Genomic DNA, 25,445 nt, shown 5'->3' with positions numbered 1-25,445 from the left:
GCCCTGAACTCTTTCCTTTGAGTCACTCTGTCCACACGACACTGAAGTAAAACAGAAACAGGAGAAACATTTGAGCACCATGAACAGGTCTTACTGCGACTGCTTCCTGTGTCTCCTGAGCTGGTTTGGCCTCACTGGTCGTCTCTGCACGCTCCTTCACAGTCCTGCACACAGATCACAGATCAGCTGGATCAAAGTCAGCATAGGACATGAACTATCCTGCGGGGGAGACGACTGGAGAGTCTGATGCAGTAGATAAATCCTCACTTACTGCTCTGAGATCTGCTCTTGTGACGCTGGTGAACACACGCTGCTGCGTCTCACTGGAGTCTGTGATGAACAACAGCAAAGAGACAGTCTGAGGTTTCAATAGGAGGACAGAGCATCAGATGACCAGTGTGTGTGTGTGTGTGTGCGCGTGTGTGTCAGACAGAGACACACTGGCTCACCTTGACGTTGCCGTTAGCTGCAGGTAGCGCTGCCATGGCGGTGTTTGGTGGAGTCAGAGGAGGGAAGCTGGTGAGGCCGAGCTCGGGGGGAGGAGACGGCTCTCGCAACTGACTCTGTGAATTCTACACAAACACACAGACACACACAGACACAGTCAACACACAACAAAGTGAGCTTTCCAAACACTGGTGATGCTCGCTGGCTACTTACACGAGTGTCTCCATCAGAAGCGTCCCATGACCTCGGGTTGTCTCTCCTCCTCTGGCTGAAGGTTCCTCTCCTTCAGAGAGAGGCGGAGTTTAAAGCATCACTCATCACACTGAATCCTACACGAGTCTGTCGGCTCAGAGGGATCAGCTCGTAAGAATTATCAGCTTTATGTAAGAGTGCTGCTTCTTCACTGTCATTACCAGTGAATCCACGTCAGACCTGTTTGATCCGGTTCAAACTGACTCTGGTTCTGTTTGGATCAGTTGAGCCAACAACAGATGATTATTTCGCAGATGTGAAAGCAAACTATGTCCCACCACAGCGTTAGTTATCCTGATAGTGGAAGGTTGATGTGACTGAATGTGTCACATCATGAGCCTCGTCAGGAGGTACAACTACGTGAACTGTATTAGTTAGTCCAGTATCAGGACTGGACCGCCACGCTCCATAGAGGATTGAACTTTCCTAGACCATGGAAACAACAGAGGAACTGTAAACACAGGTGGGGCTCCGCTGCCTCGATGTTTTGTTACCTTCCTCGATCAGAAGTGGAAGCCCTTCCCCCTCGGCTCTGACGGCGCGCGTTGCCCCGCGACTGCCCCCGACCCGGCTTCATGGGAGAGGACGAGCGCTCTGCTGGCGTCTGCTCTGACGAGTCGTTCTGATTGGACTGCCAACGGCCTCTGGAGTTCGACCCCCTCGAGCCTCTCCTGGAGGAGATGGATCATGATGGCCGTCAGTGGATATTCCCACCGGGATCACAAAAACACGCGTCACTACGAGTATCGTGATGAAAACAGTGGTATCTACCTCGGCCTGTGAGGGTTGTACGGTCTGAAGTTGGAGAATCCGTTCATGAAGTCGTTCATCATTGTTTGCTGTTGACAGAAACAACAAAGCGCTGCATCACTCTGCTCATGACGGGATTATTCTCTCTCCGATGTCTTAATACACCTCTCACCTGGGCACAGTCCTGGTATCCCGTCGCAGCCGAAGCCCACGCCTCGTTGGTGGGGTCAAACAGCTGCTGGGGGGGGCAGGGCTGCTGGTAGGTTCCTGGGGGGAAGTAGGAGCCGTAATGTCCGCTGCACTGGTCCAGCTGGGGGGGTCTGTAGCCGTTTTGTGGAGCAAAGGAAGGGACCGCCATGGTTTTGGCCTTTATCCTCACCATGATGGGCTTTCCCTGGAACTCCCGCACGTCTTCTCTGAGGTACCTGTAGGCCTAAAGACGTGAGCAGAGACGGGACGGAGTGAATATACTTTCAAATCACACAAACAGTTTGTAACTGAATGAAATATACAAACATCAAAAGCATGACTTCAGTGATTAAATAATGAGATCACAACATGTTTGCCATTCATAGAAGGTTGATATTTAAATTCTTAAACCAACAATTGAACACTGCGCAGCTTCTTTGTGTTTAAAGTTGTTATTTCTGCACAGTGTCAGATAAAGATAAAGAAGAAGAGTGTTTCACCTGCTGTGCGTCGGTTTCTGACTTGAAAGTGATGAACCAGTTATCGTTGCTCACAAACTCACAGCTCAGGAACTGTGGCAGGTTCTCCGCGTCAAAGAGAGACTCCACTTCCTGCAGCACAACGGAGACATCAAACACACCGGTCAAAGTGAAAAGCACGAGTTTACTAGGAAAGGAGGAGAGGAGAGAGGAGAGGAGGGCAGAAGGGAGCAGAGCTAGGAAAGGAGAGGAGGGGTTGTTGTGGGTTCCTTGCCTCCTGAGGTGTGGTGTTGGGGATCTCTCTCAGGATGACCACACAGCGGCTCTGATTGGCTCGGACCTTCTGTCCACATGGAGTCACCTGAACCGTCGGCAGAGCTGTCGACCAATGAGAGGAGAGACTCAGCACAAACTCCTCACAGTAGAGCATCGTAGATTACTGACATCTAAACATCAACACTGACATTTCAAGATGTCTGAGATGAGGTCCAGGTCCGTGCTGAGACTCTTGATCCGGTCCAGGCTGGCCAGCGTCGCGATGGGAACGTACTGGTCGTCGTCCATCTGGGAGTTGAGGTACAGGTCGTTGCTGAGGTGCCCCCTGTGGAGAGATGAGGAGGTGACATGTTCCACGTGTTGGAACCAACAACAAACTAAACAGCTGTTAAATGGTAGGTCAAATAAATAAACTACTAACATAGGTCCTGGTAGCCGCCTTTAAGTTCAGTGATGAATGTATTCTTAGTATCGATGTATAATGTTAATATGTTTAAAGGACATAAACAGAGACCAGGTGAGTGGTTACCTGGTCAGGCAGGACTCCAAAACGCTCCTCAGCTGCTCGATGCTCTCATCTGGAATCACAGGAAGTCATTAAGTCATTATTACTTCATGGTTCATTAGGTGAAACATATAAACTGGATATAGACCACTACATTGGATTGATACCTGTGACAGGTGAGTCAGTGGGTTCTCCGTTGACAAGAGGAGCCTCAGCAGACAGCATCTGGTTCTCTAGTGTTCTGGGATCGACCTCGACCTCCGTCAGGCCCACGTTCTCCAGCTGGAACGCCGGCTCGTATCCTAAAGATAAAATAAAAAATGGACCCCACAGCATCTTAGGAACAATTAGCATTCATCCAGCAAAGCTGTTTCTTCATTTTAACACTGAAGACGAGAGATGGTTGAAACGATTCCTCTCGTGTTCGTGATTACTTCATGAACACAGCGACACAGACGGAGTAAAACACTGTCGGTTGGATTAGATTTGTCTTGGAACCTGGTGCAGTTTTGGAGAAAAAGTTATTTAATAGTGTTTTATCTAGACATAAAATTTCATTCTACCATAAAAGAAAAGTATGCCGTCAGTGACAGCTGTGAGAAAGAGAACAGAAGCAGACGGTGTGTTTAACTCCAGCTCACCTTCCCGATTGGTCACGACGGTGGGGAACTGGAGGTAGGCGGCGCCAGCGACGTCCAGGTTGAAGCCGTGATTGGTCCATGCCTCAGCATCAGGGTTGAGGCTGGGGGCCACAACGGGTCCCTGAGAGAAGAAGACCCAATGTTCAGAATATTAATCCAACATGAAGCGTTAAATCAGATGTGTTTTATGAGAATAAGAAAAACATGAGTGATGGAAATGTGAAAGAAAGTGAATAATAAAGTTAAGATTAGGCAGCAGGCTTAAAGCAGCTCTCATTGGATCAGTCAATGACACAAAACTAAATATAATATATTAATATATAATAAAACTATTTCATCTCACTCAATGCAAAGTGAACAGTAAAGAGGAAGAAAGCATCTTTTCACAGATTTACTCTCGGATATCAACGACAGCTTCACATCTTCATCCACCTGTTGAGTTTCATCTTCAGTTCACTTAACATTGTAACATTAAGGCTGATCTCACATTATTACTGCTCAATGAACAACGAGCCCTCATTGTGTAACGCCTCTGTAAAGACGTTGAGTTCTTTTGGGAATAAGACACTAAACCCTAACAACACTTACAGACGGAGAGCAGTCTGTGTGCCAGTCCCACACACAGCGTCCCTGAGGCATCACTGTGCTGAAGGGGTACGCTCCCAGCAGAGCCATCGACGGCTGCATCTCTGAGACCTGATCCGGGATCTGCTCCACGTCGGAGCCCTCGTCAGACGCGCCCTGGGCCCAGACCCCGCAGGTCTCATCCAGACCCAGCTGGATCCAGGTCTGGGGGTACATGCGGCAGACGGAGGAGTCCGCGTCATCTCCCAGCAGCTCGGACACCATCTCCCTCATCCCTCCCTCTCTCTCTCCCTCCTCGGCGGTCGCCGTCGGCTCGTGACCCAGGAAGTGGATCTCGTGCGACGGAGTCGAGGCGTAAACGTCGATCTGAGACGGGTCCACGGAGATCACGGCACGGTCCGAGTCCTGGTCCTCCGCACAGCTGAAGTCACTAAGAATCACGAAGGAGTCGTCACAGGTGTCGGTGTCCTCCTCGACACCTTGGGCCAAAGTCTCAGGAGCCGAATAATCGGGAGTTTCTGGAGGAATACTGCTGCTCAGTGCAGACGTCTCCTCCTGTAACACGTGAGTCTTTATCCCATTAACTCCATCTGATGAGTCTGTAGTTCGAGGTAAACAGGCAGCGGTTTCACGCTGCAGGTCCACTTCAGGCTGCACACACTCAGAGGAAACACTGGAGGTGAATGATTCTGGAGAGCTCTGACAGTCACGCTGCTCTGAACACAGGGAACTGTTTGGGTCTGTTTCAGGTGAAACATCTGGAACGTCATCTCTCTCAACATGTCTGCTGTTCTGACAGATTTCTGCTTTTGTTTCGTCTCTGCTCATGAGGACATCCTGAAGAGGCTCGTCTGAGACCACAGAAGCTTCAGTTTTCACATCAGAGCTGTTGAGCTGTTCGCCACTGAGCTCAGGGTCAGCAAATGGAGCCTCCACATCTTGACTGCGAGGCTTCATGCCGCTCAGTTTAAACGCTGGATTGTTTGAACTGATATCTAATTGGTCGGATGTGATGGAGTCACACTGGTGAGATGTGGTTTTTAGGTCTGAGAGAGGGGGCAGATATGTGTGGCAGGAAAAGGCAGTGAGTTCAACGGGCAGTGAAGACACGACTGAGACGGTGGACACCGAAGACACCGAGGTGAGAGTCGTCTCTGCTGTTCCGCTGTGTCCAACGTCGGCCTCCTCCTCACTGTGGACTCTGCCGGCGCTCACAGGGATGGCCACGCCCTGCATGGAGGGTTTGTCCACCTCGCTCTGTCCAGACAGAAGAGGAACAAACTCGTCCCTGTGCGGCGAGTCGAGGTGGAGCTCAGGCTTTGAAGGACTCGGGCTGGAAGTCTCCAGTTCAGGAGTTTCAGCTGCCGGTGTAGAACTTCGGATGTGCTGCTCTGTTAGCAGATGATCGTCCAGAGGATTGAAGTCAGAATCCAACTCTTCCTCCTGTAAACCAACCAGTGTTTCCTCTGCTGCCCTGCGGTCCACTAAGTACACACTCTCTCCCACTAAATACACACCTCTCCCCGTCTCACCCCGCACAAGTTCATCGTCCTCCTCCACACATGACCTTTGATCTGTGTGTGACGTCATCAACATGTAATCCTTGGACTCATCCTCGTCCTCTGCAGCCGTCTGTTCATTCAAACCTTCAGGCTGAGTGCCGTCTGGAGCAGACGCCGGAGGTTCCTCGCTGGTGATTTGACTGCTGGACGGGGTCAGCGGGTCACTGGGAGAGTCTACAGGCTGGGGTGAGGGGGTCTCCTCTGATGAGAGGGAACTGTCTGAGTGCGTCTGTGATGGGACGGTGGACGACTGTGCTGCAGCTGGATCCTCGACGTGTGACTGGCCGGCCCTTATAGATTCTGTGACGTACATCTGGTCCTGGACTGTGGATGCCTCCATGTGTGATTGGCTGGAGACTGGAGACTCCACTATACAGGGCAGAGCAGCTGTTCCTACTTCAGCTGTGTGCAGCAAGTGTGTCGCTCCAGCTGTTTGGGACTGGTGGTCGTTTTCAAGGTCGTCGGCGTCGATGGAACATATGCTGTAGAAGCTCCGGGTCCTGGTCTCGAAACCTTGACAGAGCGCCGTTGTGCCGACACTGATATCCTCACCTTCCTCACCTTCATCCTCCTCCTCCTCCTCGTGCTCAGTGTTGGGGGAACCCCGCTGCGGCTGTTCATCGGACGCCTCGCGCTCCGAGACGTCGCTCTGGCCGTTAGCAGAGCGAGAGGGTAACCTGGCGGGAGCTGACAAACATTTTGACGGTTTGTGCTTCTGCCCGTCTGGGAGCTGATTGAACCACAGAGCCCTGAGGGTGGCATTCTCCAAAATCTTCTGTTTGGCTGGACTCCGTGTGGAAACCTCCATATAGGGTGCCGGTCCACAGCTGGGCCTAGCAGCATGTGTCTCTGTGTCCGTGTTTGAATGCATGTTTGTGTTGGTTGTGTTAATAATAGCCTCGTTCTCCTGGTGAGAGCCGGCCGGTTTAAGACCCCTCTCGCTCCGCGTGGTGCTGTCCCTGCTGACCTCGGCCGAATCCGTCCCCAGTTCTGGATGTCCCTCCTCGTCTTCCCTTGTCTTCCTCTGAGCCGGTCCGTCTGCCACACATGTGTCCTCTTCGTTCAAGCACACATGCTGAGCCACAGCCCCAGCGTGCTGCCTGACCCGGTCTGTCACCTCACTCAGCCCGTCGTGCAGCGGGGGCTGTAACAGACCGCTCCTCTCACTCGGCAGGCCGGGGTTGAGCTCCTTACTAAAGCAGCACCCCATCTTCTCCGGCCTAAAGTGGGAATAAAGCACAAGACTGCTATGTCCACGCACACTAAGAGGCTACACAACACGAGACAGAATCATGAGCAGCTCCTCACGACCGCTCAGCCACTGGCAGAAAGAGAAAAGACCCTCTGCTCCCCCGCTTCGCCTCTTTCCCCTTCCCTCCCACTTTTCCCCTCCCCTACCCAGAATAGCAAATGTGAAGGCGCTCACATGTCCCTGCCACTCAACAGAGGGCCGCACACTACTTTGTGTGTGTGTGTGTGTGTGAGAGAATGTATGGGAGCCCTAGTTAGGCTACAGTTTGAGAGGGGTCACCACCAATCACAGAGCAGTAATGCAGCAGTGTCCGCTCCTCCCTCTCCCTCCCTGAAACTCCCCCTTGTCCCTTCCTTTCATTCTCGTATCCTTCCCTCCCACTGACACCTTTCCCTTTGATTTACATCAGTTCTGCTTCAGCGTCCCTCCCTCCTCCCTCCCTGCCTCCTCGCCTCCTCCCTCCCTGCCTCACAAGGCCATTCGGGCCCCAACAATTAATCAGGTTTTCCTGTAGTTGTCCCGGTCAATTGTATAGTTTAAAATAATTCATTTATTATTCAAACAATTACTTTTTAATGCTGTCATTTCTTTCTACACACATCTATTGTTTGTCTGTCTGTCCTGAAACAGGGATCCCTTTCTCCCCCTGTAAAGGTTAAAAAGGTTTTCTCTATTTTAAATCGAGGGTCTGAGGATAGAGGGTGTCGATTGTAATTTTGGATTCTGTAATAATATATGTATATATTGGTCAATATAATCAACATTTGGGTTCTCAGATAGTGATGTTGATTGTAAACAAGCTTGTGTGTCTAGAGAGCGAGCAGTGAGAAGACCAGAGCAGCTGATTCGTGTTCCAGTACCTGGATGAGGTAGTAGTAAGCAGGACCCAGCGCTCCCAGGGGTAACGGCTCCTGTAGATCAGCTGGACACAGAGGATTGTGGTGTGACGTCATGTGGTCAACACAGAAACTGTTGCTGTAAAGTGAAGAGTCATAACATTATGTGTGTTTGTGGCCACTAAGGACTACTTCTGATGAAAGAAATCACAAATTACCAGAGCAAAGTATGGCTTCAAATGTTCTACGAACAATGTAGAATCAAATACAGAAGCTACAACATTCAAAGCAAACAGATCATGTTGGTCTAACCTGAAGTGACATTTTTTAAACTTGTAACAGGGAGATTTAGGGTAATGAGCAATATATCAAAACACTAATCAGTTAGTTTTCTGTTGATCGATGAACACGCTCACTGAATAGCCTCAATAATACGTCTCTTCTTTGTTATCATTTGCTTCCTTTTAAAAGGCTGACATGAACCTTTATGAGATCATTAATTCACATCACTTTTAGCTGACAGGTTAAGAGAAAGGACCGTCAAACAGAAAATGTGTGAATAATTAACGATTATCTAACTTCTCATTACTTTACCATCTTAACTGTTAGAACTGTTCAAAACGTGTATCTTCACAACAAGGAAACTTAATGAGCAGCTCAACCCAGTATATCCATGAACACTTTTCATACGTTTCGATTAATTTAACCTTTTAATCAGGATTCTGAGATGTTTTACTTCACCAATTCAGATTAATATCAAATTGGATTAATGCCAATTAGTTATTAATTTAGTGACAATCCTTCAATAGTTCATGTGGAAAAAAATCATTAATTTCTCATATTTTTTTGTTCTGTTAAACTGATAACATACTGATATTAACGGCTAAATGTAACGTTAGATCTGGCTAACTGACGTGCTAACAGTTAAGCTAACGGTAGGTTGACTTACTATTATTCTAAAATCCTCCCATTTAAATTTAAAATAGTTTCACAGTAAAAACGTTGGTGTAGTTAGCTAAATATATTAAGAGTTTTCAACATATTCTCTTCCGGAATTTAAACGGTAATTTCAGGCGCAAAGAGGCAGCTAACGGGTGTCTCCAACGTTGCTAACCGCTAGCTAGCTACCGTTAAGCTTCAGCTGGCCAACGGCCATAAATAGAACGTCACAACGAGGCTAACGGTTAGCTAAATGCTAATGTTATACTAACATAACTAAACTTGCAGTAAACTCGCCTGTTACCTGTCCTCTTCCTCCTCTTCCTCCTCCTCCTGCTGCGTTGAAAGTCACGCTTGATTTCTGGCTTTCTTGCGGTGTGTTTGCGGGACTTCTCTTCGCGCATGCGCATTAAAAAACGCCCGTTATTGTTGATTTCCTGACCACACGAGCACTCTCATGATCAATTAATCAGACAAACTGCACTTTACACTTGCTACGGAAACAGTGCGTTTCAATTGAAATCAGAATGTTGTAAAAATATACTTTTAATAACAGTTACACCTGCTGGGATGTGGACAGAGTTTTAGAAATACGGAAGCCGTGAGACCTCAAACGCATCTTCCACTACCCACAGGACATTTCGACAGGAAAACTAAAAGAATCACTTTGTTTTATCATAATAATAAAATGATCATAAAAATAAATGATAAAAAATAGTTCATAGTTCAACTATTTAAGGATTGTCACTAAATTAATAGCGAATTGGCATTAATCCAATTTGATATTAATCTGAATTGGTGAAGTAAAACATCTCAGAATCCTGATTAAAAGGTTAAATTAATCGAAACGTTTAAAACGTGTTGGTCATATGTTTAAAAACAAAGTTGCTCCGATGTCCTGAGAGGAAAAACAATTCTTTGTCAAAAACTGCCATAAAAATATAAAATATTTGTATTATTTCCACCAATGTCAGGCCTGATAACTACCAAATATTAATAATACCTTTAAATGCTAGTTTGTTTACATATTCCCCTTGTTGTTTAAAAAATAAAATAATCCACAGTCTGGGATCGTCAATGATTAGAGCAACATAGATTCTGTTAAAAATATCCCATATTAGATATTGAATTGTATTTTTCTTATTTTATTTATTCAGGTATTGTTCAGTATACTTCCGGAAATTTTATTTCCTAAAATAAAAGTCTCTGCTACAGGAATACCATTGAAAAATGCTGATAACTTAATTTTGTTAGACTAAAAGTAGTCAAACATAAACCTAACTCGCCAGGTGTTAGTTTTCAGGTGTTCTGTTGTATTTCATTTATTATGTATTATTATAGTCTGGTCAACATGAAGGTCTAAATAAAATAGTTTTGGGCCTAAAAGTAGCCAAATATTAACATGCGTGATAAATACGGTATTCAGCTCACAAAATGCCCAGCATGTGTTCATTTTTAATAATACAAACTCACAAAGTCACATGAACAGTTTATTAAAATAAATACATAAATGAACATTCATTACTTTCCAAGTCTCAGAATTCAACCGTGTCCCGTTAAAACATATGAAGGGTTCAGACTCCGAGTGCTTTTATCTCTCGCGTAAAGCAGACGATCAGTGACGAAGAGATTGATGCAGTGAGGTGCCCGCGCAGGAATCCCCCAGCATGCATCAGGAGTACAGGCTCCAGTAGATGGTGTTGAAGAGCAGGTAGGACAGAGGGAAGGCCAGGCGGGAGTACGAGTCGATCATGTAGCTGTTGCTGACGAACAGGTCCACATTCTCGCGCACGGATCGCTGCCGGCGGAGGCGGGTCCCCTCCGGGGGCCGGACGTCCGGGGCCCCGGTCCGGTCCCCGGGGTCGGAGGTCAGGGTGGGCGTCGCGCGGGAGAACGGAGTCAGCTCCACGTCGTTATCGTGGAAACAGCCGTCGAAGGCCATCGCCTGGCTGGCGTTGAAGGTGGACGGGATCTGAAACATGAAGACGGCAAAAAAATACTGAGTATCGTTTAAGTTTTAGATTAACATTTAATGTAACTCTACACAGCACCCTCCAGAGGAAATGTGGGGTTTTGATTGTGTTTAACGCTGAGTAATCGATATCTTTTATGGTTCAAATGTCTGATCAACAGTCCAAACATCAGTTATTCAGTTTACTGTCATTTAAGATGAAAAAAAGAAGCAAATCTTTACATCTGACAAGATGAAAACATGAAATATATAAAAAAACACAGTGCATCACATTTTAAAAGTTCTCTTATCTTCTCTTATAAGTTCAAGAATAAAAGTAATAAATATAAAGTACTCAAGTAGTAATACTTACACCAGTGTGAAATAGAACAACAAAGTTTCAACAGAAAAATGTTGTAAAATAAAATAGAAAAGTAACATTGCGATTGATTTTTAAAGGTAATATTAAATGTTTTTATATTCATTATAAATGTAGTGAAGTAGAAAAATAAAGTGTCATGAAGTAGAGATACCTCCACATTGTACTGCAGTGCACTATATGTAGTAAATGTACTTATTAACAATACTCTCTTAAACCTCTTGCAGGGTGTAATGTCCCCGTGTGTCCACTAGAGGGAGACATTGAGTGAAATACGTCCCTCAGTGATAACCTGCTGCTGACCTTCCCCCTCTTCATCTTCCTCATCTCCTCCAGAGTGGTGCAGTAGTTCACCGCCGCGTACTCGATCACAGACAGGAAGACAAACAGGAAGCTGGTCCACAGGTAGATGTCCACCGCCTTCACATAGGACACCTGGAACCACGTCCAGTTAAAGTCAACGCACAAAAAATGTATAATAAAGAGCTTAATGCTCCACTCTGGGACACAGAGACAAATATCTGGATTTATTTCCTAACATGAAGGTATTCATACGGTTTCAAAGCCTTATTTTCGATATAAACAAATTTGTAGTTTTCAAAAATCAAGATCCAAAGTTATCTCACTAAGACAATAAAAGAGAGACGCACAAAGACAGACAAACAAACACAGCAGCTACCTGGGGCATGGAGGAGGAGACTCCGGTGATGATGGTGGACATGGTGAGCACTGTGGTCATACCTGAGAGAGGGGGTGAAAGTCCAATTTTGAATATATGTTTATATATACATATATTTTTTTAAATATATATTTGAATATATATATATTTATATATTACCCAGAGAGACGCGTGCTGGGACGGCCCTCCGGTCGATCCAGAAGGAGACCCAGGACAGGACCACCATCAGCATGGTGGGGAAGTACGTCTGCAGCATGAAGAAGAAGATGTGCCTCTGTAGGATGAAGTTAATGAACAGACGGTTGTACCAACCTGAGGGAGAGAGAGACGGGGGAGAGAGGGAGAGACGGGGAGAGAGAGAGAGACGGGGAGAGAGGGAGAGACAGAGAGGGGATAGAGGGAGAGAGAGAGCGAGAGAGACGGGGGAGAGAAGGGGGAGACAGAGAGGGGAGAGAGGGAAAGAGATGGGGAGGGAGGGAGAGAAAGAGAGGGAGAGAGACGGGGAGAGAGGGAGAGACAGAGAGGGGAGAGAGGGAAAGAGATGGGGAGGGAGGGAGAGAAAGAGAGGGAGAGAGACGGGGAGAGACGGGGAGAGAGGGAGAGACAGAGAGGGGATAGAGGGAGAGAGATGGGGAGGGAGGGAGAGAAAGATAGGGAGAGAGAGAGAGACGGGGAGGGAGGGAGAGAGACGGGGAGAGAGAGAGAGACGGGGAGAGAGGGAGAGACGGGGAGAGAGGGAGAGACAGAGAGGGGATAGAGGGAGAGAGAGAGCGAGAGAGACGGGGGAGAGAAGGGGGAGACAGAGAGGGGAGAGAGGGAAAGAGATGGGGAGGGAGGGAGAGAAAGAGAGGGAGAGAGACGGGGAGAGAGGGAGAGACAGAGAGGGGAGAGAGGGAAAGAGATGGGGAGGGAGGGAGAGAAAGAGAGGGAGAGAGACGGGGAGAGACGGGGAGAGAGGGAGAGACAGAGAGGGGATAGAGGGAGAGAGATGGGGAGGGAGGGAGAGAAAGATAGGGAGAGAGAGAGAGACGGGGAGGGAGGGAGAGAAAGAGAGGGAGACAGACAGGGGAGACACCAATGGTGAACATTTCATTATAAAACAGCCTCTTCTGGGTTCAGGCTTTCCACCAGATGTTGAAGCTGCTGCAGGGATTTGATCCAAAAAACATTTTTCATGCATCACTCAGACACACACACACACACACACACACACACTCACACACACCGGTGCTGCTGTAGAAGGCCAGGCCACTGGAAGCGTGAAAATGCTCAATGAAGAACTGAGACAAGACGATCTCGTCCGTCCTCAGAGAGTCGTTCCCGTTCTTCCAGTAGAGCATCAGGTCGTTCTCATTGTACGCATCTGTGGGGGGAGGGGGGGGGGGGGGGGGGGTGTTCAGTGTCATGGTAGAAAAGTGGAAAGAGGAGAACTCTATTTATTGGCCGTCGTCTGAGTTCATCCTGAGTTTATACATTTTTCAGACGTGGAATATATTCAGAGTATTTAAGAAAGGAAAAGTATCAAAAGAAATAGTATTAAAGTGAAAGTACTCACGCAGAACGGTCTATTTCAGAATAATATATATACATACATATATAATTGGTAAAGTACAAGTATACAGTAGCAGTAAATGGGAATACTCAAGTAAAGTACAAGTACCTCAAAATCAAACTTTCCACCATTACTTTTTATGTTGTGCACGTGTCACCTCAAAATGTAAGTGTGTGTGTGTGTGTGTGTGTGTGTCTGTGTGTGTCTGTGTGTGTGTCTCACAGCTCTCCAGCTCCAGAGAGCAGTTCTGTGTGTCCAGAGGGAAGCTGCTGAAGTCCATCGAGCAGAGCGACGTCACCGTCACCCTGAAAACACACAAACAACACAACACTTTATATACACACTTCCTGCTGTCATCAAGGAAACCCGAGCTTCACCTTCAATCTCTCAAAGTTTTTGGTCTCATGAACTTGAAACAAAAATACCAATACTAGTTGTGTTAGAGCGCAGAAGTAGATGAAGAGGTTTATGGTTTAGATTAGAGGCATTAAGAGAATGACATATATGGAAGTAGGATCATGTGTTATCAGCTTCTTTTGCAGCCCGCTAGCTGCACGGCTCGATGGATGATCTGTCACGTGACTCAGTCCAGATATTCATGTTCCCCAGAGGATGAATCCTGATGACTTTGGTGAGCCCCGGATCTTTTTCTCTAGCTTCCCCAGCAGGTCAAAGTTGTCTCTTATCCAGTAAAATATTTCAACCAGGCAGCAAGTGAAGCCAATGCTTCATGTCTTAAACCTGCATTCTCTCTAGTGTCCACCAGGGGGCGACTCCTCTGGTTGTATAGAAGTCTATGAGAAAATGACTCTACTTCTCTCTTGATTTATTACCTCAGTAAACATTGTAAACATGAGTTTATGGTCTCAATCTCTAGTTTCAAGTCTTCTTCAGTACAGCATGATGTTCATTTAGTACATTATGGTCCATTTAGAGTCAAACAGACCATAAAGCAGGGGATGCTTTAGGGCGGGGCTACATGGTGATTGACAGGTCTCTACCAGAGACGTATACGTTGTCTCTACATCACTCAGTCCAGATATGACCTCTACTTTTCCTCCGCCTACCTGACGCTGTACAGGATGTTTCCGTCGGGGTAGACCCGCAGCATGATGTTCTCCATGGTGGTGTCGTGGATGAAGGAGCGCTTGGAGTGGACGAAGAAGACGTCGGGGACCCAGATCTTCTTCACCAGCCGCGAGTCGAACGTCCTGCTCCGATTGGTTCGGGACGGAAACGCCAGCCGCTCGTCTTTCCAGTAGTGACGCAGGTAGAGAGTCATGGTGAAGTCCTGCAGGAGGAGGTAACGGGTTTGATCTGGTTTATGAGTCATTTAGGGAGAGAAATATTCCTCCAACACAAAGATGTGAATAGTTCACGGAGTTATTTTTACTTCTCTGGTTGTGTCATTTAAAGGATTTTTAGAGAAGTGAAAGCATCCAGAATAATAAGAAACAAGCGTATATAATAGGATTCGTCTCGTGTTTTGTGACTCCTTCACCATTTATTTGTATCTTCATCATTACTGATATGATGTCTTTTTCTGTTGTTTCGTGTTATTTTTCTTTCCTTTTCGGTTTGTTTTGCATAGTTTGTTCTAATGTTTTAAAGTGTGGATCTGTATGAAATAATGCTAGAAGATAAGATTGAACAAAGAGGACTTTAACAAAGTATTAAATCCTGGTCAAATGAATAATATTTCTGAGCAAAGTGGAACTAAATGGGAAAGAAGTCGGTCATACTTTGTAAGTATATCTGTAAGATGTCGTCTCTTTTATTTTGGGAGCTGAGAGCCGACAGAGTCATCGATCTCTCAGCCTGAGGTGGACCGTGTCCAGACTACATGCAGACCTCCACCGGTCCAGTGAAAGGCTGCCACGACGCCGCCGTCCTCGCCCACCATCTATCTCTGTCGGCTGGAGGAGCCAGATGAAACAGTTGAAGATAAGTGGACGGTTGAGTTGAAAGAAGAGCCATCGAAGGGGTCACAGAGCAGACGAAGCAACTGACAGGAAGTGACGTCAGAGCAACCTGAAGCGGACATCAGAACCTTTGTTTTAAGTTTCAGCTTTCAGGGAAATATTCTCAACTTTCTGAACTCGTGCAGAAACATTTTAAATGTTAAAAAGGGACACAGCTGTTACTTACTGAATGCACAACCTTACGTTTAAGATTAAAAGTTGAAGGGCTGTTTAAGATATAAAGTAAAATAACGTAACGGTTTGTGTGATACCCTACGAAGAGTTACTGCTCATTGTTTCTGCTACAAAACCCAGCAACACGCGTCAACTTCCATATGTTACCTGCATAAAGTCTTTTCAAAATAAACTTCAATCTTCACAGGAAACTCGCTTATGATTAGCCAACAAAACTACTAGTTCGGTTCAATAAAAGATGGTTAAATACTTAGTTAGGTTCAATAAAAGATGGTGAAATACTTAGTTAGGTTCAATAAAAGATGGTGAAATACTTAGTTAGGTTCAATAAAAGATGGTGAAATACTTAGTTAGGTTCAATAAAAGATGGTGAAATACTTAGTTAGGTTCAATAAAAGATGGTGAAATACTTAGTTAGGTTCAATAAAAGATGGTGAAATACTTGGTACAGTTTATTGTTGTGAGTGAGAACGTGTCGTCTCTGCCACGTTCGCCAGTGGAAAGTAAATGTCTGAAGTCCCTCCTGAACAGGTAAGTTCACCAGTTCATCAAACTGGAAATGAAGTTGTTTAAAATCCTCACCATGTTGACTTCTGAGATGCTGTCGATGCTCTCCACCTGCACATCGATGCCCACGGGGATGGCTGCACCTGAAACCACAAAATCATTAAAGTCAGTGAGTCAGAACTCATAAATCGATGCGAAGGAATGCCGCCGCACTTCAGAACAGCCTCACATCACCTGAGGCGTTTCACAACCACCTGCACACTTTGCTGGGTGTAATTAAGGTCATCAATCTACAGATTACTAGTCAACCGTCCTAATACATTTCATATTATATTCAGTAAAGAAGTATAGGTGATAATGTTGGAAGGATGCATAAAGGTTAAAGATAGTCATGTGTTTTTACTCTGCAGCATCAGAAAACCTGCACAGTAGAGTTGTTTGTTGCTTCAGAGGCTTTTCTCAATGTTACTGATATGGAATAAATGACAGCATGTCAAACGTCTTTCAGCAGCTTCTATCACGTGTATTTCTCCAATCTCAGCGTCTGTATTGTCCCCATAAAACCTCTTTCAGGTCAACAACATCCTTTGTCTTCGCCGCAGCTCGTCAACATCTACTCCCCCCCCCTCCCCCGCTCTCCATCCGCCTCATTAGCAGATTAAGCTTGTTTAACCGCTAAACCTGAACAACCTGATTTGTGGACACAAACAGAGCAGAAATAGCTACACAGCACACACACAGCCCCCCCCCCCAAACAAATAAAATAGAAATCGAAACAAGCTTCATTCCCGGCTCCCTGTTTGGCTGCTCTGCCTCCACAAAGCAATCACGGCAAAGTTTGTGAAGGTGGTTTAAAGGGACGTCCGTCCAGCCTGAAACCAGCTGTGACGCTGCTCTTCTTTTCCTCACCAAAAAAAATCGTCTAATTTTAGGATTTATCCACCGCTGCGGCCTGCAGCTCATTCCTGACTCGACCAGAAAGCATCGGCAATGATTCACTGTCGTCTTAAACTAATGTGACGTCTCTATCTGCAGCACGTTCTTTCAGGACACATTTAAAAGTTTCACAACCAGGGGAATGCACAAGAAGAATGAGCCGTCGTGAATGCTGGCTAACATAATAAATCACTTCTGACAGCGGTGAACTTTCATCACCCTCACTGAGCTCGTTTAGGTGATGTGCAGGTCAAATGGGAGTATTTTCAATGTGCAGCGGGTCCTGACTGCACAGTGAAGTATCGTTATTTTAATGCTGTGGACAAAACTGTTCTATGTAATCTAGACATCTGAAGACTGTTAAGAAAACTTCATTTATAAAATACTTTTCAGAACAGAAGTTACAAAAGATTTTAGAGGAAGAAAAAAAATAGAAATGAGGGAGAAGAAAGAGAGAAAGACAGAGTTTTGTCAAAGTTAAGTTCCTGAATATAAGAAGAGGACGTAGTCGTCGTTTGTGGACTGAGATTTTGAAGCTTTCAGACCAGCATTTAAGCCACCGCCATTTTGTTTTTTTGCTACAAGTGAACAGAAGTGACCATTTGGACTTTGACATGGAGACGCAGAGACAAGCCCCGCCCTAAAGCATCCCCTGCTTTATGGTCTGTTTGACTCTAAATGGACCATAATGTACTAAATGAACATCATGCTGTATTGAAGAAGACTTGAAACTAGAGATTGAGACCATAAACTCATGTTTACAATGTTTACTGAGGTAATAAATCAAGAGAGAAGTAGAGTCATTTTCTCATAGACTTCTATACAACCAGAGGAGTCGCCCCCTGGTGGACACTAGAGAGAATGCAGCTTTAACACATGAAGCTTTGACTTCACTTTTCAGAACCAGAGGTTGCTGCCTGTTGAAAACATCCATTCTTTTATTAATTCTAATTGTATTAGGCTACATAGAGTTGTTGCACAAGTCATTTTTAACCTACACGCCTAGAGAAGGTTTCCTGTAGTCGTGTCCCTGAATGTTGTGGTACCTCACTGGTCTAATGTTTTGTCATTTTATTAAATTGGACTCAAAGATCAAGAAAAAGCCTTTTGACCTGCAAATCGCTAAAACCATGTCTGCTGGTTGAGGATACACAAACAAACACCGGTTGGGTCTGTGACCTCCGTCTGGACGTGGTTTACCGGCTTACATTCCTGTTTTCACCCTCAAGGCCAACAAGGGAAAAAGAAAAGGACTCGAAAGTGTCTGTGTGCCGTTCTGTGGATGTAAAGTGTGTTAATTCCACTTGAATGTTAGCAGGCCGGCAGCTCAATAAACACTTTATTTAATGAAGTTCATCTGACAGCCGGGACCATAAAGCTCCGGCTGCAGCGCAGCTTTGTCCCGACATGACGCGCATAAAGAAGAAGAAGAAGAAACACCAGCAGAGCGGACTCAACATGTAGTGTAACCCCGACAACGAGGGCTCTTTGGTGGGAAACATCCTGAAGCAGAAGGTCACTCTCTCTCTCTCTCTCTCTCTCTCTCTCTCTCTCTCTCTCTCTCTCTCTCTATCCCTCTCGATCCCTTCCTCCCTCCCTCCTCTTTACTGCTTTCCTTTTCTCATGTCACACCCAGTTTATAGAGCGACGCGTGCTAATGGAGGTCCGGTTCAGCTTTCTATAGATTCATATGATGCAACACTAAGCTCTATTTTTAACACCTTTATTTCTTGATTTACAAACATATGTGTGACCTTCTGCTTCCGGGGCACCTTCATCACACAGGACCCTGAACATCAGCTCCCTGACCCAGAAGTGTCTTGAAGCTGAAAGCGACCATAAATCACGATGTCAGCGGCTAAAACGTTAAAATCTCTTCAGCTTACGTTAACCACAGACCTTATTTCAGACATCTAACCAAAAACACATACAAACAGGGTGGAAATGCCACAAAGTTGTTTAACGTATTTAAAAAAACATTCAGAGCTGGAACCTCACAAGCCACCAGGCCAACTCCCCCTCCCCCCAACCCCGCTCTACTCCTTGTCATCACCAAGACCATCCTGCAGAGGACCGACCAGGGCGGACCGCAGAGAACCAATCGCTCTGCTGAGAAGGGGATTGGCTGCAATCTGCCGTCCCTCCAGAACCCTGCGAGGCGGGCAGGAAGGATTTGTGGCCGACCCCTCCCACCCGGTTAACCAACTGTTTAAGTCACTCCCAACCGGCAGGAGGCTGCGGTCCATCAGGACAAAACCTCACGCCACAAGAACAGTTTCTTCCTGACTGCAGCCGGTCTCATCAACAAGGCCCAAGACCCCCACTGAACCAGACTCCCATACACCTACATGTTGCATGAGCATAAAGTCTCCAAATGTAACTCAACGAGTTGCATGAACGCACATTTTTGCAAATCTTTTGTTGTTATTTTCTTCACATTGCAGATATTCCTCATACTGTGAAGTGGTTGAGACCCAACCGTCACTGAGGACCAGATCTAAAGTCTATGAACGACTGAGGACAACAAACGTGGGCAGTAATCCAGATCCAGCACCAGAGACACGTAAATACATTTTCCTCTTTCTGGTCTAAATGGATACTACGGAAAATATATATTGTTCCAACACTGTGGTGGAGAACCCTGGTCTACTCGAGGCATGCATCGTTTTATAATCAGCTGATGTAAACAAGTTGATGAGGAGGAGGCTTCTGCTGCAGTGCAGTGTTCGAATTACAGCGTGGCTTTTGGGGGGAACACAGTGTTTGGGGGGTGAGAGGTGGGAGGATGCTATACACACAAAGGCACATGCATGCACAAATATACTATCAATACATTTCAATTCATACTGAAAATACACAACAGTTATCGCAACGTTTGTTTTATTCGCTCGTCCTGGTCCTCACCTACAAAACGACTACGAGGAGACAAAACCATTACAAAAAGACACAAACTGTCTCTCAAGAACCCACAATATGACGACAAAGAGATGAAAAACAACAACAAAACAAGCTAAACAACTATAAAACCTTTGTGTTTTGCTCCTCTGTAGGAGAGGAAGTTTGACCTTTTTCTTATCTGTGTTCAGGGGCCCACTGACCGTAAAACAGTCAGAGGTAACGTTGCACTGATGGATGTCCACAACAAGGAGAGACAGCATTGTGTCTATTGGACACAAATGATCAGAAGCTGTTCAGCATGAATTAACATGCAACAAGTTATTTATAGCGGGAACTGAAATATACAGGAAAATATGAATATATTGTATCTGCACAGTGAGCCTAAGACGTTCTGGAGAGAATAAAGAAAAATCTTTATCTCTGAGTTCGAGAAGGAAAGAAAAACATGTGGTCAAAGCAGGAAACTGGAGGAAAAGCAGGTCGTAGTTCTTCCTGTTCAGCCTGTTTCACTAACTGAGAAAATCATTGAAGATGAAGGTGGTCACATTGTGTTAGGCAACGTCATTAGTGAGGTTAGTTCTGCGACAGACAGTTTGTTGAGCATCAGTGAAACAATGCTGCCAACTCTTCCATCTGTGCCATGATGGATTACTGAAGCACCAGACAAAGGCCCCGGGGCCCAAAGTGTCAGGGGGCCCCCTGACCTTCACCTAGAAAATATCTGTCAAGAGCCACGAAGACACTCTAAATTACCACAAAGAAACATAAAACAACTACAAAGAGACACAAAACAGGCTACAGAAAGACCATAACAACTGCAAAGAGATGCAAAATAAGAGACAAAATGAACACAAAGAGACTAAAATGACCAAAACAATTCCAAAGAGATGAGGGCACGATGATGAAAAGAAGCATAACAACCACAAAGAGACACAAAACAACCACAGAGAGACACAATATGACCACAAAGAGACACAAAACAACCACAGAGAGACACATGGTAATCAGTGTTTTAGAATGAGTCCTTTGATCTCCGAACACAATAAGTCTGGTAGAGGATTTCTATCAGTCATAAGCAGCATAATGCAGCTTGGGGGATGTTTCTGTTTTTGATTTGACTCTCCAGTAGGAGGAGGGGTGAAGGTGAAAGGTGAAAGGTGGAGAGGGATAAAGAGGTCATTCTCTGAACATCAGACTCCTACACAATCCATACGGACTCAACTCAGTCATGTGTGACACTGGAGATGTATTTTTACTGCAGCTGCAAGCAGCCGTTGTGTTGTAGGTAATTTAATTTCTGTACAGTGAAAATCATTTTTGTCACATCCATCTGGCAGAATATATGTAACAGTGGTGGGTTGTAAAAAGAACATTTAGTCAGGTTTGAGAAATTTAAGATATTTGTACTTTACTGTTTTTCCCAATGCCGCTTTCTACTGCTACTTTACAACATTTATCTGATGGGTTTAGGCTACGTTGTCACGCTACGTTGTCACGCTACGTTGTCACGCTACGTTGTCACGCTACGTTGTAACGCTACGTTGTAACGCTACGTCGTCACGCTACGTCGTCACGCTACGTCGTCACGCTACGTCGTCACGCTACGTCGTCACGCTACGTCGTCACGCTACGTCGTCACGCTACGTCGTCACGCTACGTCGTCACGCTACGTCGTCACGCTACGTCGTCACGCCACGTCGTCACGCCACGTCGTCACGCCACGTCGTCACGCTACGTCGTCACGCTACGTGGTAACGCTACGTGGTAACGCTACGTGGTATTGTAAAATACAATTATTTTTTACTGAAGGAAACATTTAGATAATACTTTGACTTCGACTATTAAAGGAATATTTTCACTGGTATCAGCAGTAAGTAAAAGAGGATCTTACAAAACACGTAGTACAAAAACACTGAACACAAAGGTTCAAAGAAGTTTTAGTCCTTCCAGGTATTTCCAGGATTTCCAGTCCAAAGCAGAGGTTATCAATGTGACAAGAGTTTAGTTTAGATCTAAACTTTTTTTTAGTTTTTTGAAGATTTTCATGTCTTGAGGTCAATGAAAGAATGAAAGGAAGAGACTGTCATCACCAGAGAAATGACAGCATTGTCCTTTGTTCAAAAAATGTTAAATTCTGTTTACATTTTGGTGACACGCCTCCTCTTGTGGTCGTAGAAACCTCTCCGGTCACGATCAATCACGAACCGGAGACCAGAGTTTGAATCCTGTTCATATCAACAGTCGACTCTTATAACCATGAAAAGTTATATTAGATATTTATAGTCAAATATTCCCCTCAGAGATGCAGTAAAGGAAGAAGACAGTCTCCTAAAAATGGAAATATTCAAGTTAAAAGAACGTGTAAATGTACTTCATTACTTTACTTTACTAGATACTTTGATACCAGATCAGAATCAGAATCAGAACCGTTTATTGCCACGGTATGTTGCACATACAAGGAATTTGACATGACGGGGTAATTCTTAGATACTTTACGTTCATCTCCTCTCTTTGAATATTAATTAAATCCACAATATCTCATTTAAAGGAATGTATTTGAATGAACTGTTTGTGCTCTATTGTCGTGTGTTTGATACCGATGATCTCCATCGCAGACGTCAGTTTGTTTCCCACCCCTCCATCTGCTCCAGACCTGGAATATAATCCAGATTAATGCACAAGAATCGCCCCCGACACGCACACACGCACACACACGCACACGCACACGCAAACACACACACACACACACACACGCACTCATTATATTGCCAAAAACACACACAAGGACACACAATCACATTTGAGTGAGCACACAGAGTCCTACTGTATTTCAAACGCATTAATACTCTCACACACACACACACACACACACAATGGTGTAATCTGGGTCAGTGTTGGTGATTTTCGGATCAACACATCCGTTGTCTGGGTGACCCAGTGCCCATCATCACATCATCAAACCAGCGCGTACGTGTCATCAGCGTGGGACGACATGTGAGCGAGCGGATTAAATCTTCAAGGATGAAATGAGGTGTGCCTTTATGTGTGTGTGTGTGTGTGTGTGTGTGTGTGTGTGTGTGTGTGTGTGTGTGTGTGTGTGTGTGTGTGTGTGTGTGTGTGTGTGTGTGTGTGTGTGTGTGTGTGAGGGTATTGCTCGCTTTGTGAGGACATTTTTCAGTTTCCTCACTGCTCCAAAGGAGTGTGAAGCCCAGGTCACCAGAGAGGGGAACGGCCTTTTTAAAAAGTAATAAAGAGGATGTATACATATAAAGAAATACTAAAAATAGAATTAAAATGAATACTTGTAGACAGGATATGTCCCATTATCAGTAAAAGTGATAAGAAATAAAGGTAAAAAGACAATTAATAAGAAGAATATATTAAAATGAATTAAACTAATACAAATTTAAATTCATAAAAGGGCTGTTAGTTATGAGTGTTATAACAGCAACAAAACATAAAGAAGTTGAGAAAAACTCACCCTAAAAAAGAAGGAACTTACAAAGCAACACGTGTGGTTAAAGCAATATAAACCACTTTGTTAAAATGTGAACATAAACGTGTAAAAATGGGCATGTCAACGAGATGTCCTCACAAGTGTAGAGAGACAGTGTGTGTCTGACCTCCGAAGCCCGGCCTCATAGCGAAGTCGTGCTCCTCGATCCTCAGCAGCTGCTCGGTCTTTATCAGCAGCGTCTTAGTGCTGTCCTGCCTCTTCAGCTTGTAGTCAATACGTCTGCAGGGACACACACACACACACACACACACACACACACACACACACACACACACACACACACACACACACACACACACACACACACACAGTGTGTTGAGTGATTAGCTGGTTTATTACGGCTGTAATTGCAGGTTTTGATTAGAGAAAACACAGTTTGTGGTTTTCTAACTCTCATCCTGACAAAACCTTAATCAAAGGCTCTATGAACAAAAATAAACACACGTGCCCGCATTCTCGTGCATGTGCGTTTATTTATCTTCATCTCCCGCTCAAAGAGTGTCATTATGATATTAAACAATCCTCGCTGCTACTGCAGGACTCATGAATCAGCTGCTGGGAGCGAATCACTGTAATGCTGATGAGAAGCATTTTACACTACATTTCCCATGAGTCCTTTCTTCCTCAGCCTTCATGTTGCACTACTGTACTTCAGTATAAATATGAGGTACTTGTACTTCATACTCCAATACATTTATCTGACAGCTTTAGATGCATCAAATAATCAGCAGATTCATCCATCAAACAATCATTATAGTTCAACCAACTCCATCAGTAAAATCCTGCTTTTACATGAATGCATGAGTAATAATAACATATTCCTAAAATATATAATAGTAGAAATGTGTGGTATTAGTAGTTTTACTGACGTATCTGAATACTTCCTCCACTGTTTAGAACTTTACCAGGAAGTGTTGAGTTTATTTGTGAATTAGCTTCAGGGTTTGAGGTTAAATGTAGTTTCTTTGTTTCAAGGTTAATTTAAGGGTTATGGAGACAGGATTTGGCTCAAACACACTGACCTCACAACAATGTGTGTGTGTGTGTGTGTGTGTGTGTGTGTGTGTGTGTGTGTGTGTGTGTGTGTGTCAAGCTGTGTGACTTTCAAAGAGGCTTTTCATTCGTCAGCAGAGAAACTCTCAAACAGCTTTTATCTCTTTTCCCACTGTGTGTTCACCTGTGGACACACAGTTCAAAACACACACACACACACACACACACACACACACACACACACACACACACACACGCACGCACACACACACACACACACACACACACACAGTGCAGCAGCGGAGAGGCCTTCGTTCTCCGGCTGTAATTAAACCTTCTACATCCTGAACGTGGTGTCGTCGGGGTTTCCCTGGTTGAATGTCAGACATTTACTTTACAGTTTATTTAAATGCACAAAGAGTTTACTCTGTTTTCTGAGGACGTCACAACTCCGTCCACGTGTAGAGACCACCTTTGCATTTGTCGGTTTGATGTGACATCACGTTTAGATATTTAAAGCTTTAAGGTTCATTCATGGTTCTTTGAAAACAACAAAAAGTTCACTTCCTTTGACATTCACAAGTTAAAGTATAGAAGTAGGGAAGATTGTTGCTGTGATCTCACTTCTTTAAATAAAATACTCCCACTAGAGTTCTTTTTCTGTGAAACAGGGAAGTGAAAGTGATCAAACTCTGGGAACGTCTGAGGGACGTGTTCGTTGGAAGTGAAGTCAAGTCCCCAGTCGAGCGGGTAAGTCCCAGGTCAAGACTGGCCATTCTCAATTCAAGACAAATTCAAAGCAAGTCTTAAATCAAGTCCCAAGTCAAGAAAATCAAGTCCCAAGTCAAGCAAAGACAATCTTGAGTCAAGTCTCAAGTCAAGACCAACAACTCACAAGTCAAGTCCCAAATCAGGACAAGCAAGTCTTAAACCAAGTCCCAAGTCAAGCAGGCAAGGCCCGAGTTAAGTCCCAAGTCAAGACAGGCATGTCCAAAGTCCTAAACTGAGTTTTGAGTTCTAAACAAGTCAAATGTGCTCTTCACCAAATCTCATGCCTCTTAACAACGGAGTCATAATATATTATAAAAAGCACGACTGCATTTTAAGATGTGTATTGATTAGATGAAGTCATTTTGTTTAAACAAGTGTGACGAAACTTAATCA

The 25,445-nt window shown here is 44.9% G+C and overlaps 1 protein-coding gene across 1 annotated transcript in view; it reads right to left on the bottom strand.

Moving 5' to 3' along the window:
• Positions 1-10,254: 10,254 nt before the first annotated feature.
• Positions 10,255-25,445, bottom strand: part of LOC142937532 (gamma-aminobutyric acid receptor subunit rho-3) — a 15,813-nt gene continuing 622 nt past the window's right edge. Inside the window, exons 2-10 of the mRNA XM_076080513.1 lie at positions 23,395-23,507; positions 16,013-16,080; positions 14,342-14,565; positions 13,497-13,579; positions 12,948-13,085; positions 11,882-12,034; positions 11,723-11,784; positions 11,347-11,478; positions 10,255-10,685 (exon numbers count right to left, since the gene is read on the bottom strand). Coding sequence (XP_075936628.1) covers positions 10,386-10,685; positions 11,347-11,478; positions 11,723-11,784; positions 11,882-12,034; positions 12,948-13,085; positions 13,497-13,579; positions 14,342-14,565; positions 16,013-16,080; positions 23,395-23,507 — 1,273 coding nt within the window. The 3' untranslated portion in view covers positions 10,255-10,385. The remainder of the gene's footprint in view (positions 10,686-11,346; positions 11,479-11,722; positions 11,785-11,881; positions 12,035-12,947; positions 13,086-13,496; positions 13,580-14,341; positions 14,566-16,012; positions 16,081-23,394; positions 23,508-25,445) is intronic.

The sequence above is a fragment of the Anarhichas minor genome, unplaced genomic scaffold (genome assembly GCF_050575085.1).
Source record: "Anarhichas minor isolate MPS153535 unplaced genomic scaffold, ASM5057508v1 ptg000074l, whole genome shotgun sequence".
In the NCBI taxonomy this organism is placed as follows: Eukaryota; Metazoa; Chordata; class Actinopteri; order Perciformes; family Anarhichadidae; genus Anarhichas; species Anarhichas minor.
Note: the sequence above shows the minus strand (reverse complement) of the source record. Positions and strands in the feature narration are given on the sequence as shown.